General features: G+C 38.0%; 1 protein-coding gene across 1 annotated transcript in view; it reads left to right on the plus strand.

Annotated features, from left to right (window-relative positions):
- Positions 1 to 3,319, plus strand: part of SEMA3E (semaphorin 3E) — a 148,821-nt gene extending 145,502 nt beyond the window's left edge. The window contains exon 17 of the mRNA XM_030016018.2: positions 66 to 3,319. Within this exon, the coding sequence (XP_029871878.1) occupies positions 66 to 518 (453 nt within the window). The 3' untranslated portion in view covers positions 519 to 3,319. The remainder of the gene's footprint in view (positions 1 to 65) is intronic.
- Positions 3,320 to 19,138: the final 15,819 nt, after the last annotated feature.

The raw sequence follows: 19,138 nt of genomic DNA on the forward strand, positions 1-19,138 counted from the left end.
AATTGCACTGATTTAATGTAATAGTAAAGGCCTGTGCTCTATAACTGCATCAATTTGTTTTTCAGGTGAAGACAGATGATAGAATAATCAAAATGGACCTTGGCCTCTTATTCCTGAAGCTGCATCGGTTGGATGCAGGGACCTATTTTTGTCAGACAGTGGAACACAGCATTGTTCACACTGTCAGGAAAATCACCCTGGAAATAGTCGAGGAAGAACGCGTAGATGAAATGTTCAATAAAGACTATGAGGAGGAGATACCTCACAAAATGCCATGCCCAATGCAGAGCAGTATACCTCAGGCATCAAAGCCATGGTACAAGGAGTTTCTTCAACTAATAGGTTACAGCAACTTCCAGAGGGTGGAAGAATACTGTGAAAAGGTGTGGTGTACAGATAAGAAGAGAAAAAAGCTGAAAATGTCTCCATCCAAGTGGAAATACGCCAACCCTCAGGAGAAGAAAGCAAGGATCAGGCCGGAGCATTACCGATTGCCCAGGAACATAGCTGACTCTTGATGGACAAAATCCATCCAGGGTTTCTGGGCAAAATTTTATTTGGACTTAAGTAAGAGGGAGAAATCAGTCTTGGGTTTGGTAAATGACACAGGTTTATATATATAAAATATCGGGACTGAAAACAAAAATGCTATGGTAAGTTATACTGTACACTCATGATGACTGGAAGCATTTTAAACAAAATCTTCTTAACTATCTGATTGTAAGTAGGTCAATGCAATCAGAGTTTTGCATTAGGGAGGACGTGACAATCTTCAGACTTTGAGTGCTTGAATCAGTTTCCTGTGTGGACCATGCTTGCGCTGTATATTGTTGTACATGATGGTATATTTAACAAATTCAAATAGCTAAGCATTCACAAGTGGATGAAAAATATAACACGTACCTTTTCTTTGTTTCACAAATTTCTCATGCTTCTGAAAGTGGCACATCTTAAGATCTTTCCTTTTGATTGTGACCTGTCTGAGTTTATCACTGAGAACAAAGAGTTGTGTTAATACAGTGTACTGCTATTTCTAAGGATAATGAAGGGAAATGCTATTTACTTCCCACCATTTGTTGTCTTATCAGTCATTTATGAAGCGCAGTGTGCTCTCACAGTTAAATAATATTGCCTAGTAACTTGATGTAAGTCAAATGCATGCTGAGAACACAAACAGAATGAAATTCTTCAACTTATCTATATAAAAACTTGGAATAATGGTTTAGATAGAAAGCGAGTCTATCTTGTCTGTAGTAATGGACATTGCCTTAGTAATGAGATGAATTAAGGGAGTGCCCTCTTGTGGCAAAATAAAGCAAAATCCGACACGATCATCTATTTTCTGAAGAAATGTGTATAGCGAAGAAATATTACCCAGATCCACAGCTGGTTTGTTTTCAGCACACCCTTCTAGTCTCCATGTGCTAAATCCACAGATTTAGAAGGCAGTGTTGGAAGTCATTTATACTGGAAAGAAAACATTTAAAGTAATGCTTTATGTTGTTAATGTGCTTTTGAGGTAAAATGCAGTCATAAAAAGTTAAGATGTAGATTAAAAACAAGAACAGCATTATGCAGCTGTTTTTCTATAGTTTCAGGGTCTGCTCCAGGTAAGTCTTTTCCTGATATGTGATAACTGGTCAAAAGGGTGCTTTGCTGCTCTTGTGAGTGATACCAGGAGGGGAGATCAAAGAACGAAGTCACTTACAATCTAGGTCTTTCAAGACTTACTTAAAAAAAAAAAAAAAAAAGAAAAAATATCTTTCTTTAAGTACAAGAAAACAGATGCAGAAAATGCAGAAAAACCAGCATTTCACTACTTGAAAAATCTGATATTACAATATGAATTGAATTTATTTTTTTTTAAATTGGAAATTTAAAAAAAAAAAAAAAGATAGGGAAGTTATAAACACAAATGAGTCACAAATGAGTTAACTCCTTAAATAAGAACATGATGCCAGTCGGGGAAATAGCCAAGCTGATACCGATTTTGATGCCACCAAGAAAATATATAAGGGATTCACCAGCCACAGAGGTTCATGCTGAGCTTCAACTTCTAATCAGGAAACAGAATTTAGACTTATTGGGAATTAACAGCCTGGATAACAGAGATTTGCTAGGTTTGCTGTGTTAACAAATGCAGCAATCAATGCTAACCCAGTGTTTTCCAAACAGGCTGTGTGTGAGAGAAGGCTCTTGCAGTTGCTGGCAGGACCAGTGAGCTTTGCTGTGCTCCTCTGGGGACAGAGACTGTCCCGCTGTTTGAAAGGAGCCCGTGGGCACACTGTCAGCAACCAGAGTATGAGGAAAACAGGGTTTCACCTTGCGTAAGTATAACAGCAGGTAAATCTTTCCATCAGCCAGTTGTGTCAGGGAAATCAATTTATCTGAGGGTTTGCACTTCGTTTAGCTAGAATGCCTGTCTAAGAGATGGGACTGGACACTGTGCACAGCCTTGCATGAATTCATGCAGTTGCTAACTTTGATCTGATACAGGAGACTGGGTAAATTCACTTTTCTGTGACAGTTTAATGGAACTTAGCTGCAGTTAGGATCCTCTGTTTGTTTACAGTTATATGGAAAGTGCCAGCACTGAAGGCTGTGGCAGGGAGAACATACACAGAACAAGCATCGCTGATTTATACTTAATCCCCTATACAATCCTCGCTGGCATCCTTGATGGAAAACTGTTAAGATCTTAAAACACCACTGAAATCCTTTTCTGATGAATTATGGAGTCCACTTCTTTTCAACAGTAATGGGAGTTATATTTTACTTTTTCTGATTCATTTGCTAGTATCTAATGCCAAATGTACCATTAATGGACTATTAGAAAGGAATAACAGCATCTCAGCCTGATAGAGCAAATATAACTTTGTATCATTCTCTGAGATTTCAGGTGGAAATCATGTGATATGCAAATCAGGATTCCTGATTTAATATGAGAGTGTGTATTTTTAGCTCCCCATCCCTTTAGTGGTTACATGTGGAGAATTGCATTAAATTTTTATTTACCTTTTAAAATTTAAATTTCTAGCTCACACCTTGCTACTTTCATGGTTGCAATGCCTGTGAGAATTCAGAACTACAAGGTCTTGTTCAAAGAGTGCTATGACATCTATGGAAGTAGAGAAAGAGTGACAATGTATTTTGGAAGGATACGCACAAATGTGCTCGTACACAGACAATGTTATTTAAAATGCTTCTTTGTATATTTGGGGGGCATTGTCTGCTTCTTTTCATTATGAGTTTGATGTATTTTGTATGTGCATGAAGTGGTCAAGTTACAAATATAATTAAGAACCATATTTGGCTGAAATAATCTGTATTATTTCTCATTATTTATTTTCACCAGACAATATGATTATGTGCAGATCACTAGTCACACGTTGGTATTTACAGATGCCCTTCACTGTGCGTCTTATGAGCAGAGATCTCATATCAGGACAGAGGGGTGTTAGTATATGGTTGCCAAGTGGGAAACTGTGGCAGAGGGTAATGAGTAGATTTAGTCTGTTAATGTCAGGTAGATTTGGGAAAGCTACAATTAGAGCAGCATCTGCTGCATGAATGTATTCTGAGAGTGGAACATGGCCACTTAAACCTAAAAGATTCTAACTGATGGAAATTCACTGAGAAACAAGAATTTGGATAAAGCTTTGAACTCCCTTCTTCCTGATGTGGGACAAGCCAGATCGCTTGGACTAAACACTTACTTGCTTTGCTCTTGCTCTTTTGTTGTCACTGAGATTATTGTCACCTTGTACAAACTACTGTACTCTCAGATTCTGTTGGGACATCAAGCCAGGAGAGTGCTAGCCTGCTGTGAAATTCCTGGCTTGTATATCTCAAAATAGGCTTTTAGGATCTACGCAACTTTTCTGTACCATGAAACAGATCTCTTTATATAGGCAAGAGAGGAAAATAATTGCCCTATATCCAGGTACCTGAATAGCTGAGTTGACAGTCATATTTGAACAAGTGCTTGAATTAACATAACTAACATAGCTTATAGAGTTTCTCTTGTTCTTTTATTTTCTTTTAATTGGGGGGGGGGGGGGGGGGGGGGGGAGGGGGAGGGATCAATTTTCTTTTCCCCTAAGAAACCAGTCAGTCAGTTTCCCTTTTTGAAAAGTCCATTAACCTTCTTAGTCTATCTTGGAGCAGTGAAGCTGGAGTTATTCATACAACTTTATGTCTCTGGGTCCAGAAGGCACAAATGCCTCTGAAAGCTGCACTGTCCAGATAAGGGGCGCTGAAAGTGAGCTTTTCTACATCTGTAACCTAGCAGGATGTCTGCAATTCCTATCAGCCCTGAAATCCTCTTCAGTTCACCAAATTACCACTTTTAAAGGAGAATTCATGTCCAGTTAACATGAGTATTTATCATAAATGAAGTAATGACTGATAAGTCTTGCCTTTGGGTGATATTTATTTTCTCCACTAGTAATAAGTGATTTTTTAAATTTTTTTTTTTTTTGAGGAAATAAGTTATCTGACTAGCACTATAAACAGAAAAATGGCAGAGCTAGCAATGTCAAGTAAAGCTACTAGTCGCTATGAGTTAATCAACGTTTTACAGTGATGCACACATTTCTGAACAAATTTACCAAACATCAAAATAATCCATCACCATAATCCCGTTTTGCAAAACAACTTTGTCCCTTTGAGATATGACTCTCATGTAATGTTGAACCAGGAAATATACCGTTAAGCCTTTGCGCACATATGCTCATAATTTGCTGAAGTGAGAGGCGCAGGACCGAGCATAGTTGAACGTAGTTGGAGCATGGGAGCCTTAGCTGCCCAGTTCTTAGATTTCTTGAGATTCTTATCCATATCTAGAAAGAGCAGATTTAGTTGCAGGAGGAGAAGCCTGGATCCATGAATGGTTTGGTGAGTCACAGATCCTGTTGCAGAACATCTGTGGGCTAAAGAGCCATTGTGAATAACTTGTTTCAGTAGACTTCCCCAATCACAACGCTCGGCAAACTCCATTGAAACAAAATATCTCTTTACTTGCAATGTCAGATAATTCAACTGCAGAATTTCATGCCTTTGAGAGTGGTTTTGCACATCTTTGAAAAGCTGCATTTGAAGAAGTACAGTCTAGGATTCCATTTAATGTGGGTGCATTTGTATATAAATTACAAACTCTCAGAATATCTATAGTCTGTTTGAAATTTAGCATATCCAACAAAATCACACATATGGCCCATGATGATTTTTTCTCACTCTGAAGAATCACACTTACCCAGTGTCCTCAACGTGGATTTCAAGCATGTCTGTGAAGACACAAAATAATGTCAATCATCATCATAAGCCACAACAGCTGTAATTCACTGTCTTCTCCTCTTCCCAATAATAGGAGATGAAATTTGCAGACCAATGGGCATAATTAATGCACCTTGAGCATTTTCTGCATTTTATTTTGCTAGATGTATTAAAAGGTGCTATTAATAATCAGAATTTGAAGAGTGCACTGTGGACCTTGTCAAAATGAAGGTAATGGAAATATTCCACCTGTAGATATAACTCAGGCCTACAGATCATTAGTATTTAATTTACTGCATTTTCTTCTGCTTAAATGTGTTACTTACTATATTATTATTTTGCAATCATTAAAAATAATGAATATTTGATAGTGGTTTTTATGTTCAAAATTTTTTCAGTTTCACAGCAGCCACCAGAGGGATGAAAATACATTTTAGCATGCCTCATTTTGTTGTTTACAGGAGCAGAAAAGGCCTGTGGCCAGACAAAGCTCCCCCACAACACAATGCAGTGTCGGGCTGCAGCAGCATAGAGTAGTGCCAGGTGAGCGGGCAAGTTAAATCAACACAGTGCAATGCCATGCAGAGACCCCAGATGTGCTCCAAAAGCAGTGTGTAAGGGCGTGTTTGTACTAATGATTTTTTTTCGGGCTGCTTCAGTTTATGGTAGTATAGGCTAACACATCCTGCTCAGCCATTCCTGCTATAGCGTGGAAACTTTTGGAAGAGGGTCAAAGTGAAAAATCAGAGGTGAATAAGTCTATCAAGGAATATAAAACCTCTTTATGGTGATGTCCATTCATGGTCTTGTCAGACTGAATGCAGGGTACAGTCCATATTAATATTTAAAGCGCAAAAGCCTGTGGTAGTTCAGGCTTCTTTGGTTTGTTGGCTTGGGGTTTTTTTGAGGGAGGGAGGGAGGTGTTGGGTTTTGTTTGTTTGGGTGGGATTTTTTTTTTCTTTTTTTCCTTGTAATTGTTGGAGAAAAATAGAAATTTTTAGATTGCAATCTATTGCCCTTTTTACATGTGTTCATTATGATGAGACGATTCATCAGAATAATTCCGCTATGATGTTTTAAGGTAATCAGAAAGACCAATTCAAGAGCTATCAATCTGGCTGAAAATATGGTAACTACTGAGCAGCTTTGTCTGAGAGAGCTAGCAAATAAAGCCAGTAGGGAGGGCAAAGCTGACAACATTCAACAAGAAAATATATATTGGGGAATGGCTTTGGATGGTAAGCAGCAGAAATCATTAAGTGATGTACTCTCATTTATTCGGAGGTCATGTTTCATCACAGACTAATTTTAATAAGAAATCATTATTATATAGATTTGCTTGGAAATTAGGGGAATTAGGTGCTCACTCACTCTTATACCACATTTCTGTGAAAAAAGTTATTCATAAACCTGAAGTATGACTTCCAAAGAATACCTGCCTTTTTACCTTCCTGCTTTTTAATCACCTTGAAAAAGATCAAAGATGGGGGTTTTTAACATCTTAAAAATATAGCTTTTTTTTTTATGTGCACTGACCTTTTAAGAGTGTGCACATGGTAAAAATTAATTTAACCTCCAGAATATAAAATATTGTCTCGAAATTACGAATGTTCCGGCCTAGAACATTACCATTTCTGTTCTGTGCTCTGGCTTTTTGACTGTTTTCCACACTTCCATGCAATTGTTTCATGAATTTCATTAAATGTTACACCGCGCACAGAGAACTGTGAGCTGGCAGATGAATATTCAGCTGTGAGTTATTTATATTGGTGTGGGGTTAGTGTCTATAATGATTTGAGAACTGCTTACCCACAGAAGCTTTTAGAAAAGACCTTGAATTGTGATTTGTTATCATAGTTCCTGTGCCTGGGTGGATTATGAATTGTGGGGAAATTTTTCATTGCATAGTGAATACGCTTCAGAAAGGCAGAGACATCTTTTGTTGCTTTAAAAAAAAAAAAAAAATTTCAAAATATTTTCCATCCCATCTATCCTTTTCAAAGCACTCAAAATGCTCCAGTTAGGAAACCACAGAGGAGAAGAAACAGTTGCAAGGATGGCCTTTCTGGGGCTTCCTCGCTGCTTTCTGGCTGGTTAATATGGTTACCTGTCGTGTCTCTGGTGGTGAACGTAGGATCAGCGCGAGCAAAAGCCCTTCCCACCCTCTCCTGTAGCTGTCAGCGGGGCTGAAGCTGCCAAGAGGATTGCCACTTCAGCTTGTGCCAGGGAGCATGCCCCACTAGAGATGACTCTCGCACTGGCTGTTTTCAGTGTGTTCAAATGCAGCTCTGCTCTGATCCAGGGGATTGAACAGCACGTGGATCGTGAAGGCTTGTGGGGGACATCGCAAAAGCTATATGGCAAGAGCAAAGGGTGCCGGATTAGAGGACGCATTGGTGGGAGAGGGTTGGATGTAGGATGACTGGTAGGGAAGTGGATCGAAGATGTGGGGAACGATTTCTCATTTACAATGACTGCCTGCGATTCAGTACATTTCATATTGTACAATGCAGGAGAAAGAGGGGGGGAAAAAGTATTTGTTAGTAACTTCTGTATTTTGAATTTGCCCTCTTGGAAAGCTGGTTTTGCAGAATTAAAAGTAAGCAAATGGCACCATGTTGTCAGCAGATGTCAGAAGCTCCACAGAGCTTTTCATTGCAAAGCAGTCTGCACAGAGGGCCATTATCACTGCAATTACACAAAGCCCTCAAAAAAAATAAAACCCAAACAACTATTAGCCTGGTGGGAGCTGAATATGCATGCAGCCTACACTTTCAAATTGTGTTTAGCTCCTATTCTATTTGGGCTATAGGGGAAGTGGGTTTTCTTTCCTCTCACTAGACATAAGGTTATAAAAGACTTTCAAAGGTAGGAAAGCAGAAAAACAGACTGTGATTTCTTTCTGGTCCCATATTCAGTCCATCTCCTACATAAAATGTGGTTTTTTAAGCCACATTAAAAAGTGTATCAAATGAAGCAGTTAGCCTATTTTTGTAACCATAAACAAAAGCCATTTTGTGGGAAATCTCTTCTTACCTGAAACTGAACCTTCCTGTCCTCGGCACAGCAAAGGCAGTTGTCCCCACACAAGGTCTAGACAGGCAAATAGACCAGGGTCTGATTAATCAAGGACATAGTCAAGGCAGGGATTTTTGCAGCACAGATGGTGTGTCTTTCTTTAATGCATACAAAACGTTTACCTTAAGTAAGTAAAACTAACCTGCTGAATTTGCCATCAGTAGATATTTTGTAACAGACTTAAAGAAGTTGCTTCTAGATTGCTTTCTTTGGAGACAAACTATGCTGTTTCTTTCAGCAAGAGTTGGTTATCTCCTAACACGACAAGTTTGGGAACACACAAGAAGAGGCATTTGTACCAACTGTAGTCCTAAGAAGAGGTTTACACCTCATTTGTTCACTGTTCTTCTTGTTTTTTTCTGGTGTACCACAGAAGTGCTGCAGGAACAGAAACAAACATCTTATTTTCATCTGCTTTGTGTGACAGATATGAGACTTCACTGTAAGATGCACAATGTAAGGATTATCAAATACATGGCAAAAGAAACATTTCCAAGGACATATTTCAGGCAACTGAGCTAGGTCCTTGTGGCAAAGCCTTCAAGCTATTCCACAATATTTTGCAAAGTAGCAACTAATTTCCTGCCTCCTCTTTAATGGCAGGAGCAGATAGCTACCGTGCAGATCTCCATGCTAAGAAATCTCTCCATATTTTGATTTACGCTACTCCAAGGATCAGATTTCAGTTCAAAAGAAAACTGATTTTAAATCAGAGGCAGAATCTGATAGAGACTGAACATCTTCACCACTACAAGGAATGCTTTGCTTTCCATTCTACCAGGAATTCTTTCTTTGGGACTTTCTACCACAAGCAAATAACATAATCTCATAATTCCCAGGAAAGGTTGGACCAGATGATCTTTCCAGGTCACCTCCAACCTGGGCTGGTCTGTGATTGTGTGATTCTGTGAACATCACAGTTCAATTAATTGCACCACATTTAGTATGCATTGAACACAAAGTAAAGGTCGTTATGTCTTTCTCTGGCTTCAGATTTGTGTGCTAGTCAATTGTAAAATCTTTCTATTACTTGGTCCTCAAAGAGAGATGTCATGCCTCAACAGAAACAGTTATCTTTAAGAGAAAGTACTGGGTGAAAACAACGTGTTCTTTAGTGCCTCTTAATACCCAGGTTAAAAACTGAAAAAGGCTTCTCTGCTGTATGTTTTTCATGTGTTTAATAACTTGTTTCTCCAGTTCCTTACCTCACTATAAAACTGGGTACTGGTGAAAAAAAAATGCATACAGATTTACTTGTTGACTGAAGTTCCAATCTTCAAAAAGATGGAGTTAGAAGGAAATATTTCACACAGGTTAGTAACAGCAATGACAGCTGCTGAGAGATCCACATGACCCAGCTATGCCATAGCCATGTATCACTTTCCCACCCCTCTATGGGATTTAATTGGAGAGCTGCTCCTGTCTTGTTAGTTCCACTGCTAATTCTTTTGAGTTCAGAAGATGTCCAGAATAGAAAAAAAATATGTCCTGGTAGGCCTGAGTCACAATGATGAAAAGCTGGTACTGCTGGTAGCCCTGGCATATGTACATACAAGAAGAATTGAAAGCAAGCTCTGTAGCTACTCTAATTATCAGAGCTTGCCGGGCAACAAATACCTGACGGCTCTGCCAAAGAGTAACATGAACAAAGCAGAATTTCATCATTAAAGAAGAACATTACTCTGACTTCAGCATGCCTGCTGTTTAACATGTAATACAATTAAGTGAAGTTCAACAAATGGATGAAATGGAAATATGATGATCAAATTAGCTGATGCCCATGTGGTATGCTGAAGGCTCATCAGTTTTCATGCAAGGGATCAGAAAGAAATTTCTTCCCATGCAACTCTAATCCAGGCTTAGCCCTGTCCTGCTTGTCTTCATTTTTTTTCCCCACCCAGAATGGGATTATTTCTGCTTTTCATCATTATATTATCTGAAATTAAAATTAAAAGCTTTATGGACTTCATAAAGTCCATAATTCCCTGAGTAATCCAGCAGCCTTCTACGATGGAGTGACTGTGTTGGTGGATAAGGGAAGAGCAACTGATGTCATCAATCTTGACTTCTGTAAGGCGTTTGACAAGATCCCACACAACATCCTTATTGCTAAATTGGCGAGATATGGGTTTGATGGATGGACTATTTGATGGACAAGGAACTGGCTGGATGGCTGTATGCAGAGAGTTGCAGTCAATGGCTCAGTGTCCAAATGGAGATCAGTAACAAGTGGTCCCCCTCAAGGGACTGGGTCTGGTACTTTTCAATATCTTTATTAATGACAGTGTGACTGAGTGCACCCTCAGCATGTGGGTGACACCAAACTGAGTAGTGCAGTTGATTCGCCAGAGGGGAAGGGATACCTTCCAAAGGGACCTTGACAGGCTGCAGGAGTGGGCCCAAGCAAACTTCATGAAGATCAGCAAGGCCAAGTGCAAGATCGTGCACCTGGGTCAGGGCAATTCCCAGTATCAGTACAGACTGGGGGATGAATGGACTGAGAGCAGCCCTGAAGAGAAGGGCTTGGGGATACTGGGGATAAAAAATTGCATGAGAGCCAGCCATGTCCATTTGTAGCCCAGAAAGCCAATCGTATCCTGGGCTGCATAACAAGAAGCATGGCCAGCAGGTTGAGGGAGGTGATTCTCCCCCTCTACTCTGCTCTCATGAAAACCCACCTGCAGTACTGCCTCCAGCTCCGGGGTCCCCAGTACAAGACAGACATGGACTTGTTAGAGTGGGACTAGAGGAGGGCCATGAAAATGACCAGAGGGATGGAACACCTCTCCTATGAAGAAAGACTGAGAGAGTTGGGGTTGTTCAGCCTAGAGAAGAGAAGGCTCCAGGGAGACCTTATTGTGGCCTTTCAATCTATAAAAAGGGCTCATAAGAAAGATGGAGAAAGACTTTTTACCAGGGTCTGTAGAGACACGACAAGGAATAAAGATTCTAAACTGAAAGAGGGTAGATTTAGACTGGATATAAGGAAGAAATTCTTTTTTTGGTGAGACACTGGAACAGGTTGCCCAGAGAAGTTGTGGCTGCCCCATCATTGGTAGTATTCAAGGTCAGGTTGAACAGGGCTCTGAGCAACCTGATCTAGTTGAAGATGTCCCTGCTCATTCCAGGGAGGTTGGCCTAGATGACTTTTAAAGGTCCCTTCCAACCCAAACCATTCTATGATTCTATGATTAGTAGTCCTACTGTATGTGTAAGCCACATATATGGGTTGTGTTCATAACAAAGATCATATGAATCTGCTTCAGATAGTATGATCTGAAGCTGTTAGAGTTAGAGATTGCCTATCCAGTTCTAACCAAGGTACAGTCAAAAGTTGTAATTATACATATATGAACTCCCAGGGAACTGCTGAATTAACTGATAATTACCATACATGGTACCATAACCTTGCCTGTAGACATCTTCTGCTATATCTATTAGTACTTTGACATTTTCATACTCATTTCATTTCTGTTTACATCATCAGTTTTAAACACTTTAAAGCTATCTGCAAAACTAGTCTGTAATTTGGGTTTTCAGAGTGAAAGCCTGCATTCTGTTCCCAGAAAATGAGGATTTTACACTAGGAGTTTTCTGCTTAGAATCTTCTATCTCTGCTATGACTGTTTTCTCAAATCTCTTATTATCTCCATGAGGCTTTACTTGCATCAGCAGTCTCTTGGGTTCCCCTTATTTCTCCAGTGAAGATTTTTTTTTTAATTATTGTATTTAAAAATGTCATTTAGATGCAAACACCATACTAGGCACTTCACAGAAATCAGCTACAGACTTTCTTCTTAGCAGAGAGTAACTCTTCTTCAGATCAGGGATTTAGCTTGAGGAACTTGAAACCAATCTTTTAGCACACTTGGCATGGTTAGTATTCTTAAAAGAGAAATTTATCAGCAGTTGATTAGATTTACACAGCAATGTGTCTGGACATGTACAAACACAAACTGTGAACCAGTTTTGGAAAAACTCATTGTGGATTCTGAAAGCTAGCTCATACGCCTAAGTCGTCTTCTTTATTAAATGATACTGCATGCTAATAGGCTGCATGCATACATCATTTGGTATTTAACTAGATTGCAGGGTTAAAAAAAATAATTAAATATCTATAGAACTATACAGAAAAGGAATGTGGACAAACACATTCAGAGAGAATTTTTTTACTGTACAGTTTCTTCAGAGTCTCATTTCTGAATCACAGCTTAATTCCTTTGGATATACCTGAGATAACCAGTGAAGATGCAATTATGTTGCTCAGCAAATAAGTACCATATGTCCTACTTCCTGAAAAGAACTAAGAATGTCACTTTTTCTACGTGACATTTCAGACCAGGACAGCTGTAATGCCTAACACACTTGTACCAGCTACACACATCAGAAAGAGGGGACAAATGAGCGGCATAATTTATCAAGTGTGCTGTTTTAACTAGGAACTTAGTTTTGTCCCAATTTCACTCCATTACCACGTTCTTAGCTTGAGTAATTTTAGCCTTCCAACTACACTAGCCCTGGCCCCTCATTACTTCCTATATGTATCCCCCTCAACTGTATCTGAACAAGGGTTTGTGAGGTTAGTAACAGGGACCAGAGCAGGGAGTTCAACAACTAATACAACTGGGCAGGAGGCACAGGAGGGGCAAAGGACATCAGGAACAGAAAAAAACCAGGATGGACAGTTGATGTGTAAGCTGGATTTGCTGTTGCAAAAAGCATCCATGACCATTTTACATATTCAATTGCATCAGAATAAACTTATTTTTTAAAAACTCCTAAATTTCTTTGAGAGCTATTTGTTTTCTGCAATTATTTCAATTATTTCCATGTGTTACCCTCTGTTCATGAGTTAGGGACATATCTGAGGCTTTGTGGTCACATAAACATGTGCAATGTACATACAAAATACACATCTTGGCAAATAGTGGTGTGGAATATATATGAGGTTTGCATAAACGTAAACACTTCATAAAAACTAAAGTAGTGGGGAACCCATTCATTCTGGTCCTTATTCTGACAACCAGAACCTATGTGGTGCTCCCTCCAGTACAAACTAAGCCTAAGAAATTATAACTTCTCTAAATAAGTAGAAGCATCTAACGCTTGGTTGAACCGGCCTGGCTGCTCTTATTGGTGCATTAACTGGGCAAAGTAAATAGCTTCATTGAGAGATGCAAAAACTCCAACACCTGGGTAACGCTAAGTCCAGAAACTGAGAATTCAGAAAACCTTCTGACATATGACCCCTTTACACTCTATTTGTATAGCTAAAACATAACAAACCTAAATAAGAATCAGATTGCACAGCTTTCAAATAACATTTTGTCTTAAAAATACTTAAAGACCTAAAGAAGTTGCATGAAAACTTGTATTTGTATCTGTCAGGAATAGATGAAATTTATGAGCAATTAAACACAAGGAATGTCTTTCCAGCTTAGACTGGAAGTAGAAGACAACACAGGACTGAAATGTTCAGAACTAGAACTTTATACAGCTATATTTAAAATATAACATACCACAAATCTAGGCTCAGTAAACAGGGTACAGCTCTACCCTTACCTCACCAGCTGAAAATCCACAAAATGGGACACTTGATCTGCCAGTTTCCATCTCCTATTACCAAACAAAGTTCAAGGTCCTCTGGTCTGGTTCTTACACAGCCTTCTCCAAAATCTTTTTACCTCTGACAAGTGGTCTGCAGCCATCTCATCTCCCCCGTGAAATAATTTATTGTCTTACAGTTATTTACAATCTGTTGCTAGGGCATGAAAAATGGTACTTGCAGCTGACAAACTCCAGAAACAGCTGGAATTCATAAGTGATTTCACGTTAAGTACTGTTTACTCTCACAACCAACTCAAATGTGTACATGCAGTTATGTTTTGCAGTGCTTAAAATGTGAGCATGAATTGTGGGAATGTACACAAGGCCCCAGCTGGTATTCATATGAAAAGGGAGAAAAGTGAAATAAACGTGCCAAAGAACAAGTTACACCTATGTTCCTGCTGCCTCTATCAAATCTGTGTTTGAGAGGCTCAAGATAAAGAAAAGACAGGATGGAGAGCTGGTATATAAGTTGCAAAACATATACATGGGTGAATTCTGATTCTAGAGTCCACTGAATGCAACACAGCCATAAGATAGTAAAGCAGCCTTTTAAAGAGTGCTGTAGAGGAGCCAGTGGTCAGTGGTTCATGAGGACACCAACAAGGCATGTAGCAGTGGGAGAGAGGGTTCTGATGGCAAATGTAGGCTTTTGGCTGGAGGCTTTGGATCAGAGCTTCTTGGACAGTGGTCTCTGAAATATGTCTAGTTCTAAGCACAGGGATATACAGACAGGCAGGCAGAAAGACAGAATCCACTCACATAAAGTGAAAGCTCTTCAAGAAATTTGGAATCTGAAGAAAAAAGTGTTGTCTGGTACTTTTTTTTTTTTTTTAAAGAAATTTTACAACTGAACATCAGTAAGGAAAAAAAAAGGAAAAAAAAAAAGAAAAAAAAATCTGAAATCACTTATTCCTTAAGAGGATTCTTAGAAAAAAGGATATAAAAGTGGTAAACAAAATTTAGGCAAGAGGGGAAGTAAATGCTAAACATATACAATTCAGTTCAATGGGGAAATAAAAATAATCAGCTAGATTTGTATCTGTAAATATCCGTACTGATACTTTTACATGAATTTACTTTTTATATAATACTTCTATGTAACTATGCTTTTACAAAATTCTGGAAGATAAAAGACCCAGTTTTGAATAATACATATTTATGATAAATAATATATATTTATAAGACAAATATATATTTAATGTGCTGGTTGGAAACTTGATAGAAAGAAAATAATGACCATACTGTATATTATTATAGTCTAATTATTTAGGAATGAGAGAGTATATTGCACCTGCAAAAGGGAGGGAAGTTTATGTAAAAAAAATTAGATTCAAGTAAGCCATCTCTGTCACATTATGTCACATAATCTTCATAGATTGAAATTCCTGGTTGAATTAGAAATAAAGTAATAGCAGAGTTATACATAGACCAAATTATAAAAGGAGGACTATGCTCTGAAAATGATGAAAAACATTACAAAAATTATGAAGAAAACCAAAAATAGCATAAATCTTCTGTTAAGCCTCCAAAATCAAAGTGAACATGTGGAACATGGCGTATAAGCTACACTTTAAAACACCTTTGATAACTATTTGTTGAAGTAGTTAGTGCATTCACAAAAGAACAACCGACTTTTACATCAATAGCATCCTGATTCAGGACAGAAGACTGAAGTGGCAATAAGGTATTCAGCAAGTTCATATTTGAGTAATGGGAGCCATACAGCAGTAGAAATCTGACATCTTTGTGGAGGATACACCTTCTTTAAAAGGGGAATCTGTACACACAGGATGAAGAAACTTAGAACAAAATAAAAAGAGCTGCTGACAGGATAAAATGTTTCCAAGTAAAAATTGGTTAAAATTGTCTTATTAGATGTTTAACTTTAAAAATATACCACTAATCAGAAGGAATGAAACAAAATGTATGAGGAACACACACACACAAAAAACCAGCCATCATGGCTAAACAGCAAGGAAAATAAGTATTAGAAACAAAAAGTTATCCTTCCAAAAAGGGAGGCTTTGTAAAACAAAAGCACAGAATAGGATAAAATGTCAAGTTAAATATAAAACTTCTATGAGATAAGCTAGAATAGAAAAAAAAGGAAAAATATTTTAACGAGAAACTTGCTAGAGGCATGAAAACTAATAACAAAAATTTTCAAATACATCAGAAGAAGGAAACCTGTTAGAGATTTCACATGGCTGATAGATGATAACTGTAAAAGAAGCATTCAAGGAGGATAAGGAAAACAGCTAAATCAAATTTATTTTATATGCTGTTCACTAAAAAGGGGTTAGACAGTTTCCTAAACAATTTCATACATATTATTCATAGGATGAGCTGAAGAACTGTCTAGAATAGATTAGAATAGAATAGAATAATTTCAGTTGAAAAGGACCTACAATGATCATTTAGTCCAACTGCCTGACTACTTTAGGGCTGACCAAAAGTTAAAGCATCATGTTAAGGGCATTGTCCAAAGGTCTCTTAAACACTGACAGGCCTGGGGCATCGACCACCTCTCTAGGAATCCTGTTCCAGTGTTTGATCACCTCCTCTGTAAAAAAATGCTTCCTAATGTCCAGTCTGAACCTCTCCTGGTGCAGTTTTGAACCATTCCCATGCATCCTATCCCTGGATAGCAGGGGGAAGAGATCAGCGCCTCCCTCTCCACTTCCATTTTTTAGAGATTTTGGAAGAAATGAGTACAAGGAAGAATAACAATTTTCCAGGATTGGATGGCATTCACCCAAAAATCCTGAAGAGACACAAATATAAAATTGATGAACTGCCACCTGTGGTGTGCAATTTGCTCCTTGAATCTGCATCTGTATCTTAGGAAAGCAAAGAAGTAATCCAGTGTTTATGAAACCAGCCTTATTTTTAAGAAGGGCTGTACAATTCTGCATAGTCTATTTGGAAAGAATTTTTATATAGTGAAGAGTATACAAGATGTACCAAACATTATCTTCAATTTGAAAAAAAGAATCTGGTTTAATCTCTACAGTTCACAATTTGAGTTTTCAAAACTGTCACTGGTTAAATTCAATACTGTCATAAGTGGAATGATGGACCAAAAATTGTCTTGGGAAGTAGCAATGGCCACGCAAGCTCAAAGCACCTGTCCATCAATGAAAGAATATACTAGCTCCCTAGCAGCAGGTATTGCTTGGTAAAAAAAGGAGGTACAAAAAAAAAATCCATTTATTTCCCATCTTCTCTAAGTTCAAAATTTTTTAATGCTCTGAAATACAAAACTTTATCCCTCTCTTTAAACTGCAAAGTTACCAGAAGTCAAAATTTCATGTACTGGGCAAAGAAGAATCTTTTGCCTTTCAGTACAATACTCCAAGCAAATGGATGTTGGGAAGATGAAGTACGGAAAACGAAGTCTGTACTCTTATATTTTTTACTTGAATTGGGGGATTTAAAACTAGTTAGAAACCATAATGTGAAAGAATAAACTCTTGAGTTATTAGCACTAGAGCAGCCAGAACTATGAAAGAGGAAAGGAAGGGACTTAAATTCATGCTATAACCATCACCTTAACAATTTTTCAGAAGTGAGTTGAAGAACAGCTGCCATAAAATGATGCCATAGACTTTTCCTCATTCTACTTGGCCTAAGGAATATCACAGAGATCAAAGGAAGAGAAATATGTAACACGGACATTATATGTAAGTAACAGTTTGAAGAAGATTATTCAAGGAAAACTTATATACAGAGACTTATATTTGCATATGTATAAATATATAAATAAATATATAAATATAGTTTTATATATAGTTATATCAAATATATGAATATATACATATATTTCTAGAGAGGGGTCCTAATAAATCTCCACAATGTATCTGAAGAAAGCCGGTAATTTTTATGGATAACTCCAGAATATGCATTATTCTTATCAGCCATTAAACAAAAAGCAAACCAATGAACAAAACTGTCAGTAGTTTAAATTAATCTGCATGTGAAAAACATACATTAGGTTGTATCTTCTGTGTTGAGGATAGTTCCTTAATATGAAAATCATGACTATGACAAATGGCAATTTTTTTTTTTTTTTTTTATTAAAAAACCCCCAACACCCTGTGCATTGAAAGTTATAAATGGCACATAAAATTTTGGGTTACTCTATTGTTTATACTCCATTCCAAAATTTTCAAAAATATCTTGGAAGCTACTGCTCCAAAGAAGGAGGCTTCATCATGATCAATGCCCTGACAGTCTTTTTGGTTTTTTAAATCTGCTATCAAATACCAAAAGATAGAAAGAACCCTAGAAGCTTGGTAACTAACTAGTGAAAGTTGACCCAATGGTGTTGCTACTTTTGCTCAGAATTAAGAAGGAAGGTAGGATATCTATTCCAGACTCTGGTTGGATGCTATAGGTATGCAGTGATCCACAGTGTGCAGCTGCTGAGGCACAGCTATTTAGAGTCATTATTAATGCTAAGATCCATGTGCAAGGATGTGATTAGATATGAAGACCACAGTTCCCCTAAATGAATGAAAAACTCTTCCACTCCATGTGGAAATCCTTGCCTTGTGGATGAGAAACAGTGGCATGCATGTTCTGCACATCATCTGGCCTCCCTCTGATCATCTCTCAAAGAGCCCGTGGATCATGGAAAAATGCTACCTTTACCATGCTTCTTCCTCCTTTGCTTCTTTAGATTTACCATTCATAGGGATGAGTATCTGAACTTCAGGCCTGGAAGTGGTCCAAATTCAAGTATCCAAATGCAAGTACTCTTGTGGGAAGACAAAAAGTTAAACCCATCCATTTCAGAGAGAAAAGAAAAAAAAAAAAAGTTGAAAGAAAGTATAGTCTGCCTGAGGCATAGAGGTATATATTTTTGGTGTATAATGCTGTGTTCAGGGCTCATGTCCTAGCAGATCTTTGAGTCAAAGAATTAACATCGATTCCTTTTCAAACCCACCAGTCACACTGCGACCAAGCATAAATTTTCATTGCCATCTCTCTCAGCAGTTAGAAAGGAATCCATCTGAGCCTGAGTTCCTGAAAACACCAAACTCCTTGTCAGATTGACAGACCCTATTCCCTCCATACAAACTGCAGGGAGGCATACTTAATCTTTGAATTGGAAATCACTGCACCACTGATCATAGTAATAAACTTATTTCTCAGTTCACTTACTTCTGTGCCT

The sequence above is a fragment of the Aquila chrysaetos genome, chromosome 5, assembly GCF_900496995.4.
Source record: "Aquila chrysaetos chrysaetos chromosome 5, bAquChr1.4, whole genome shotgun sequence".
NCBI classification, from domain to species: Eukaryota; Metazoa; Chordata; class Aves; order Accipitriformes; family Accipitridae; genus Aquila; species Aquila chrysaetos.